This window comes from Octopus bimaculoides, chromosome 15 (genome assembly GCF_046866305.1).
Source record: "Octopus bimaculoides isolate indiv1 chromosome 15, ASM4686630v1, whole genome shotgun sequence".
Taxonomy (NCBI): domain Eukaryota; kingdom Metazoa; phylum Mollusca; class Cephalopoda; order Octopoda; family Octopodidae; genus Octopus; species Octopus bimaculoides.
Genome location: NC_142942.1, coordinates 29,380,246 through 29,390,245, shown reverse-complemented (window position 1 = coordinate 29,390,245; position 10,000 = coordinate 29,380,246). Strand labels below are relative to the sequence as shown.

Below are 10,000 nucleotides of genomic sequence, written 5' to 3'. Positions count from 1 at the left end.
TTTAATATATTTTTAAAATTTAGGATAAAATCTGTATTTGATTTTATCAGGTAGTTAGTATGCAATCAACCGGTTATGGTTAAATTGATTGGTAAAATAAAGTCATCAACAGCACATATGTCATCATCCTCACTGTGATACTGGTTCTCAGCCAAGGGTTTTCCATGTTGGGGAAACAGATGATAGTCAGATGAGGCCAAATCAGGAGAATAGGCGTGATCAACCAGTTCAGAAGCACAGTCGCGCATAGCAGCCATTGAAACCAAGGATTTGTGTGCTGGAGCATTGTCCTAATGAAATAAAACTGCTTCCGTTAGCTTACTTGGGCATTTGGTATTGATGGCCTTTCGTCATTGCCTCAGCAAGATGGCATAGTACTCTTCATTGATGGGGTGGCCCTTTTGAAGATAATCAATAAACACAATGCTGTTTGCATACTAAAAAACTAAGGCCGTAATTTTTCCTACAGATGAAACAACCTTAACCTTTTTTGAAGCAGAAGAAATGGGGTTTTCATTGCTTGAATTGTCTCTTTGTCTCTGGCTCAAAGTGTTGAATCCAACACTCATCCTGGCTTAGGAAACATTCAAAGAAACCAACTGGATCTGCTTGGAGCAATATCAGATTTTATGTGATCAGTTTGGTGCGCTTTTGGTCAAGTGTCAGAAGATGTAGCACTAAGCGAGCAAAAACCTTCGTCATGCCAAGTTCATTGCGTAGAATATTCCCAACTCTCTCACGAGATATGCTAATAGCATTGGCTATTTGATTTATAGTCATTCGCCTGTCAACTATTACCATGTGGTAAACACGACCAATGTTTTCTTTGGTGGTGGAAGATGCAGGACGTCCAAATCTTGGGACATTTTCAAGACTCTCCCTTTTAATCCTCAATTCAGCTGCCCATTTTTACACTGTTAATAAAGCTGGAGCATTATCCCCTAATGTTGCAACCCTTTCGGCATGAATGTCGTTGGGAACAAAACCGTGTTTCTGCAGGTACTTGATAACACTATGATGTCAAATTTTGTCGATTTTCAAGAGAAGTCGTTACTAGTTAAATTTGAAGTCTTCTTTGAAGAGTCGGTTTACCTGGAAATAAACAATGTAGTTATAATCAAGAAGGGTTGAAATTAAGGCATGCAAGATTTTCACAGTTCTATCATTACTCCTTCATAATTGACTATGAACTTTTCATCCTACCTTCTTAGTCAACTGGAAATATTTCGACATAGTTGGATGATGAAAATTACTTCTGTGATCAAGTTTATAAGTATTCATTTGAAATGCCTTTGGACACGATACTTTTGGATTATAAAACTGTACTTGGGAATATTGTTTATCAATCTACGAAACCATAATTGTATTTTGGTGCGATGGAACACTGGAGAGCATCAAACATGTAACTTTTACATTCACCTTACCGATGCCCTTCGTTTTCATATCTAACATTCTTAGTAAGCAAAATACACGTTTTAACTTATATATCCCTGGTGCTCAAAGCAAAGATCATAATTCAAGATTCTGTTATTCAGCTCAGTTAGCATCTATCTTTTGGAAAATTCCTATATAACCATAATTACAACCGCGAACAATATGTTAGACACCAATTGATATCTTACGTATACAATTGCTATCTTGCGGCGAACTGGCAGAATCTTTATACCGAAAAAATGCTTCGCAACATTTCTTCAAACTTTATGTTCTGAGTTCAAATGCTGCCAGGATCGACTTTTCTTTTCATCATTTCGGCGTCGATAAAATAAGTACAAGTTAAACACAAGCGTTGACGTAATCAACTTACTTCTCCGAAGAAAATACTGGTCTTGTGCCAAAATTTTAAATCAATATTTTACATATCCTGTAATAACAAAAAAAAAAAAGAAAAGCAAAACAATACCTCTATACAGCATTGTTTGAACTGTTATTTAACTTTGTTACATTGCAGGTACCTTGGTCTGGCCAGTTCATACCAGACAATTCCAGTCGAAGTTAAACAAAATGGCAAACAGAGAAGATGCTCGAGCCTCAATTTCTTACTGCCACGACAGCGAGATTTGTGCAACACGGAAGACAAACTTTTAGAAGTCATTACTAAAGGAGCAGCAATAGGAATTAGTGAATGCCAACATCAGTTTCGAAGCCGCCGCTGGAATTGTACAACTTTTAACATCACTAATGTATTTGGTGAAGTACTCAATATTAGTAAGTAAATCATGTTTTGATACGCATGAACTAATAATATAAACACCTTCGTGAATATAGTTTGGGATCAAGAGTAGAGCTAGAAAATGTATTGTTCTATAAATTGCATTATATAAAGTGTTGCGTAACCAATAATTTATATAATGCAATTTATAATGACGAGTAGCATTACATATTGTAAATAATAAATACTGTTTAAACTATCCTTTATTTTTTTTAAATATTTAATCAGGTTTAAGGTGGTGAGCTGACAGAACCGTTAGCATGCCGGGCAAAATGCTTAACGGCGTTTCGTCCATCTTTACTTTTTGAGTTCAAATTCCACCCAGGTCGACTTTGCCTTTCATCCTTTCGGAGTCTATAAATTGAGTACCAATTGAACACAGGAGTCAATTTAATCGAGTTACTCCTTCACTAAAATTGCTGGTCTTGGGCCAAAATTTGAAACTAATATCTAATCAGGTTAGGGCGGCGAGCGGGCAAAATAGTTAGCATGCCCGGAAAAATGCTTAACAGCATTTCGTCTGTCTTTACCTTCTGAGTTCAAATTCTGCCGAGGAGGTCTTTTCTTTTCATCTTTGCTGGCCTTGTGCCAATATTTGAAACCAATAAAGGCGGCGAGCTGGCAGAATCGTTAGCAGACAGAGCAAAATGCTTAGCTGCATTTCGTCCGTATTTACGGCCTGAGTTCAAATTCTGTTGTGACCAACATTGCCTTTCATTCTTTCGCGGTCGATAAATTAAATACTATTTGACCACTGGCGTCGATGTAACCGATTAACCCCTCTCCAGAATCTCGTTAATCTCGTCAACGTCAGCCTCAAGTTCGTTGTCTTCAGTCTTGATTACGCTGTCGTCTGTCTCGACTTTTTTTATTATGAATGTCAGCCCGGTGCTGATTAATATGTATGTACACCTATTATCTTTTATTCTTTTATTTGTCATTAGACTGCAGCTATGCTGGGACATCGCATGGCCGCAGTCGAATATATTGACCCTAATACTTATTTTTCTTACGCTTGGTTCTTATTCAATCGGTCTATTTTGCTGAACTGTTATGATGCAGGGACATAAACAACCGGCACTCGTTGTCATGCGGTGGTGGTGGGGGACAAGCACAGACACAAAGACGCGCACACATAGATATATTTATATATATGCATATATGCGAAGTGTTTCTTTCAGTTTCTGTCTACCAAATCCATCGACAAGGCTTTGGTAGGCCCGAGGCTAAAGTAGAAGACATCTGGCCAAGGTGCCATGCAAAAATGTTCGTTTTTGCACTCCATGTTAAAATTGACACTGAACTAACAGTTGTAAACAAAATTATGCGCAATTTGTTTCTAAAGTAAGCTAAAAGTAACGGCTATCAAATGTTTAAAGGAAAAAGTCATAACATTGACAAAAGTCATTCAAAAGAATTGTCACTCAATTTGCGAAAAACGAAATTACTTTCTTGCCAACCCTATGTATGTGTGCGTGTGTGTGTGTGTGATTATAAGATCTAATGATCTAAGCGTAGAGAGTTTGTAAGTTTCGAGCAGTCCGTGGTAGGTATAAAAATCAACGTTCAGGAACACTAATAATTTATTGGCTATGGTTGTAGGCTTTTCCCATATTGAAATTCGATAAGCTGAAAACAAAATTGTGTAACTCGGTTAACAACTTGAGTCGCTATGAATGCGAATAAAAATCCAAACTGAGGGAGTGGAGTAGGTCAAACTCAGGCTACATATCTTTACTAGCTAGCAGATCCTCTGATATAATAGTTACTCAACGAGAGGTATACAGCTAGTTATTCGTCAGGCCAAGGATACCTTAACCATATGAAGGCTACATTGTCGTTAAGGAATCCCAAGTTAATTCTTCGAAGATATAATTTGAAATGAGTGGGGAAGTCAGAAGAACAGAGTAGAAAAATCAAATAAAAAGAAAAACAGAATATAAAAAACAAATGTCTGAAGAAATAAGATGGTCAGTAAGCAAGAAAAGCGAAAAGGTAAAATATTTGGGGGTGGGGAATTTGTTTAAAACTGTTAAAAATAAAGAAAATGAAAGGGGGCGGAAAGAGGATTGATTTAATGTAGATGGATAATGACTTTAAGGGAAGAGTCTTTCTGAATATTAAGCTGGGACCACTTTGCTGTGTCTACAGTACATCGGTACCGAGGTGCATCCATGCTTAAACATTTATACAGAAAGAGATTTAGAAAAGATGAAATGGCTAAGAAAAACAAAAAAAAAATGAAAAGGAAGAGGTCAAAAATTTAGGAGTGGGGGTCGGGTGGAGTTGTTAAGAAAGAAGAAGAGGAGGAAGAAAAAGAAGGAGATAGGTGTTGAAGGTTGTATTTTTAAAGGGAACATAGTAGTTCTAGTTAAAGTTAGTCGTTTACTACCTCATAGTAAATATACATATCTGTGTACCCGCGTGCATGCGTATACTCACAGCATATCCATAGTATCAGCATAGGTATCCGCGCGTGCGCGCAAGCTTATTTCTGTATACAAAATGAAGATATAAAGATATCACAAAGTTAAGGAAATATATAGATAGCTTCAAAAAAATAACTGCTATAAATACGTTGAAGAAATTCAAGTGGGAGGGGATATAGGAAGATTAGCAAGGGAATTATCGGGGAAGTAGTATTATTTGTATCTTAAGAAGGTATTACATAATTTGCGCCGGCAATTAAGAATAGGGTCGCTTCGTTCTTTAAAGGTGTCGCTGCATTGCATAATAGATAAGACTTCTGTGATGCAGAAATCGTGTTTGTTATACGCTATACGGTTTGGTATGAGTAGCAATGGATCATTTTAAACTATATACATCTGAGTTATTTTCTAGGTAATGGATGAGCCTAGATAAAAATGTATTATTAGTTTTTGTTTCAGATCTGAAGCTAGAATAGTGGTTAGTAATTTTGACCTTGAAAGTGGTGCTGCACGAGCCGATATATACATACTTGGATTCTTCCGTGGAACCGTACGCTTAAATACTATATTTTTCATGCGGCATCTATCTTCCGGGGACAGAAGGTAGGGGATCTATAGCTGCATAGACTTCCAGAGGACACTAAGTTAGAGCTTGTGGGCTTTCGATTACCTGAGATTCACCAGATATTATATTTCGTATTAGCCTCGGCGCTATGACTGGTATTTTTTATGGTAGCGAGGGAGCCATCCGCTGGGTTGTAGCTTATAGTAGCTCTCAATATTATTCCTATTATTCTCTCCTTCACTAGTCGGTATAGCCGGTTCGTTAGATTGGTTACGGGGATTGGGCGGAATATTAGGATTGGGGCTGGGAGGTGTCGGCATTGTTAAGAAGGTTTAAAGGTGTGAGGGAGTGGGTTGAGGATTATAATGTGTTCTATTATATCATAAAGTTAACTAATTGTTGGTTCTTTTATTCTTTTATTCTTCTACTTGTTTCAGTCATTTGACTGCGGCCATGCTAGAGCACCGCCTTTAGTCGAAGAAATAGACCCCAGGACCTATTCTTTGTAAGCCTAGTACTTATTCTATCGGTCTCTTTTGCTGAACCGCTAAGTTACAGGGACGTAAACACACCAGCATCGGTTGTCAAGCGATGGTGGGGCGGACAAACACACAAATACATACATACATATATATATATATATATATATATATATATATATATATATATATATATATATATATATATATATATATATATGGACGAGGAATACTTGGACGACGTGAGCGGAATGGACTGACTGAACTAACCCATGGCTAATTCCAACTTCGGCAACAATCTCCTCAATGGTCACACGACGGTCTTCATAGACTATTCCTCGAACCTTTGCAATCATTTAGTCATTTCTGATAGTCGATGGTCTGTCACAACGTGACTCACTCTCCACTGGGATCCGGTTATCTTTGAACCAGTTGTACCGCTCCTTTATTTGTGTTTTCCCATAGCAGCACCTTCAAAGGCCTTCTGAATCTTATCGATAGTCTGGGCTTGCGTATCACCAGGATTTTGGCAGAATGTGATACAATATCTTGAGATTAGTTCTTTCACGACTTGAACTTTCAAGAACTTTCAAGAACTTACAAATATAGAAAATCAGTAATTACTCTTTAAATATCTGACGCTGGTATTTTTTAAACAGCTTTCGTTTACTTTCTTTCTCTCGTATTTTGTTTAAGTTGCGCAATATCTCAGAACATTGCTCAGATATCTAAACTTTCGTTCATGGCAACAACAGAGTGCAAACAAGTAACTGACCATCAATATATTTGTATTTATAACTTGTTTGATATGATAAGAAAATCAGCTATTGTGAAAAGAAGTTTCCAAGGAATTTCTGACGTTAAGAAGCATAGATGCTAGGAGACTGGAAAACGAATAATTTATTAGAAATAAGGTTTGTGTTTTGGTATTGACGTATTTCTGGTTAACTTTTTTAATTTTTATTTTGAGGGCATCAATCTAATTTAGACTGTTATTGCTAAAAGAGTCTGTGAAGATAATAGCATGGCAGTGACACTCTGTAAAAATAGTAACATTGTAAAAGGATATATCTACACACAAAGGAAAATTAGAAAATTGGGTAAATTTTTTTACAATTGATATTTAATTCTCTGTAAATATACAAATAAAAGATAAATCTTTGAATCACTTAAAAACACACAGCCATTCATTCATCAATCCATTTTTGCACATACATACATACACACACACATACATACATACTTACATACATACACACGCACACGCATACATACATATATACATACATACACACGCACATACATACATACATACATACATACATACATGCATGTATGCATACATACATACATACATACATACGTACGTACATACATACATACATACATACATACATACATACATACATACATGCATGTATGCATACATACATACATACATACGTACGTACATACATACATACATACATACATATATACATACGTAGACACGACCGCATACAGGCACGCATTCATACACTCCCTCTCTCACGCTTTCACTCTGTCTGTCTTTGTCTCTCTCTCTCTCTCACACACATACACACACACACAAATATGCCACAGATGATCGAGGTGATAGATTAAAAGAGTTTTTGTTTAACCCCAGGTTAACCCTGCTCAAGCAGATTTTTGATAAAACCATCTTGTGCATTATTCGGATATAGTGTTAGACCGAACAATGTTTTGTAATATGTTTCTGTTTTTGGTAAGAGGGTAGGGTATGATTTGAATGGAATGGTTGCTATTTGTAGCATTTCGAGCGATCGGGTAAGAATTCACTCGTTCTCTCGGAATCCTCCCTTAGAAAGTGATTGAAAAGGTAATACCAAGCAAGAGTTTGCTCGCAACCATAAATTCAGTTCTTTATGGGGCTACAGCTAGAAGAGTTACGGAATCACATTAGTTTTGTTTATGTATTAGTCCATGCGTGCCATGAAAATGTACAGGGACTCATGGCTCAGTGGGGTGGGCAGATAGTTCTATTTAATTAATTTTGTATTTATCTGGCTGGTGTCAATAAAGGTAAAGACTGATGTTCTATTGTACACAAAAGGAAAAGTGTATTTCCTTTTTGGATAGACGTAGTCATAAGAGATGACGTGAACTGTTGTTCGAATTTTTTTCTTAGCGATTCTCCAACTTTTTGAAATCGTGGTGCACTGGAGATCAAATCTAAATTAGAGGCATACTTTTCATGGGAAGCAAAATCTTACTGGTACACTTTATTTAGAAACTTACAAAAGTTTTAAAGTTTAAAACGTCAAAAGACAAATACAGAAAACTATTCCTTACCTCGCTTTATTGGGGTTTTTTTTCCGTTTAATAAATTCATGAACCACTCGTTTTTCAAACTATCAGTATGGATTTTCTAAGATGATTAATTCTTTAAGATTAGCGGTGCGATTTGTATTTCATGTGGGGATTTTCTGGAAAAACGGGTGCGAAAGACACCAGACAGACTGTTTCGCACTTTGAGGACCGCTCCTAGTTATTTTGCACATCGAAAGCAGAGAAGGAATGAGTTTACTGCACTATAATTTCTTCGTAGTTAAGGTTTTCTGAGGCATACATACATACATACATACATACATTTACATATAATATAATATATATATATATCTTTTACCTTCGACCCTTTACTTGATTCAACCATTAGGCTACGGCCATGCTGGGCACCATTTTGAAGAAATTTATTCCAATGAATCGATCCCAATACTTATTTCTTTAAGCCCGGTACTTATTCTATCCGTACCTTTTTGCCGAACCGCTACTTTTCGGCGACGGAAACACACCAGCACCGGTTGTCAAGCAGCAAAGAGGGATAGACGCAGACATAAAGACATACATAGATATATGTATATATACGATGGGATTCTCTCAGTTTCTTATTTCTTTACTGCCCACAAGGGGCTACATACACAGGGGACAAACAAGGACAGACAAACGGATTAAGTCGATTATATCGACCCCAGTGGGTAACTGGTACTTATTTAATCGACCCCGAAAGGATGAAAGGCAAAGTCGACCTCGGCGGAATTTGAACTCAGAACGTAGCGGCAGACGAAATACCGCTAAGCATTTCGCCCGGCGTGCTAACGTTTCTGCCAGCTCGCCGCCTTTCTTTCAGTTTCTGTCTACCAAATCCAATCCATTCACAAGGTTTGGTCGGCTTGAGGCTATAGTAGAGGACTCTTGCCAAGGTGTCACGCTGTGGGATTGAACCCAGAACCATGTAATTGGAAATCAAAATTTTTACCACACAGCCATATCTGTAATATGTATGTATGTATGCAAATTTTATATTGAGCTTCGAAGTTCAAAAATAATCCTTTCTACTATAGGCACAAGGCCTGAAATTTGGGGTAGGGGACTAGTCGATTACATCGACCCCAGTGTTTCACTGATACTTAATTTATCGATCCCGAAAGGATGAAAGGCAAATGTCGACGTCGGTGGAAAGTAGCGGCAGACGAAATTCCGCTAAGCGTTTCGCTCGGCATGTTAACGATTCTGCCAGTTGGCCTAATAACGGTACATTTATTGATGAGAAACACAATACTGAAAGAAGAGTTAAATTTATTGTAAAGTTTACGTTGGCTGCGACTTTATACTACGTATGTGTGAAGGTATATAATTATGCATATATATGTATATATGTATATATATATATATATATATATATATATATATATATATATATATATATATATATATATATATATATATATATATATATACACACACACATTCATATACCTGTGTATATGTGTGTCGTACCATAAGCAGGTAGAATTAGCGTATGATCGGTTACATGTTCTCTGACGAAAAATGCAAAATTTATGCAAAGCAAAAAGTCCCCCTAAGATATTCTCTAGTTGGTGTGTGTGTGTGTGTGTGCGTGTGTGTGTGTGTGTGTGTGTTTGTATGTGTGACTGAGTGCGTCACCTCCTCGACTTCCTCCGTCTCTCCCTCCAGTGGGGGAGCGGGGGGAACTACGTTTAATAACTGCTCCAGGACTCTACTCTGATCCTGGGGACAGTTTTTCTTAATGTGACTAGGCTCCAGGCACAGGTGACACTTGGGGGGGGGCAGCCCTCAAGGATCACCTGATACCTGTTACCGGCCATCCTCAAAAAATCTGGGAAGACCAGATCTTTGGCTAATTGGATCCACAGGGTCAAAACAGCTTTTGACCCGACCCAATCAACCGTAGGCAAAATTTTTACGCTTAAGAGCTTGGCTCCGCTGCCACCCAGACCCCGGCGGATAGTATCACCTA

At 37.5% G+C, this 10,000-nt stretch overlaps 1 protein-coding gene across 1 annotated transcript in view; it reads left to right on the top strand.

The window, feature by feature from the left end:
* The window catches only part of LOC106870281 (protein Wnt-5b), a 371,130-nt gene that overhangs the window by 337,630 nt on the left and 23,500 nt on the right, over positions 1-10,000 (top strand). Inside the window, exon 2 of the mRNA XM_052973218.2 lies at positions 1,949-2,205. Within this exon, the coding sequence (XP_052829178.1) occupies positions 1,949-2,205 (257 nt within the window). The remainder of the gene's footprint in view (positions 1-1,948; positions 2,206-10,000) is intronic.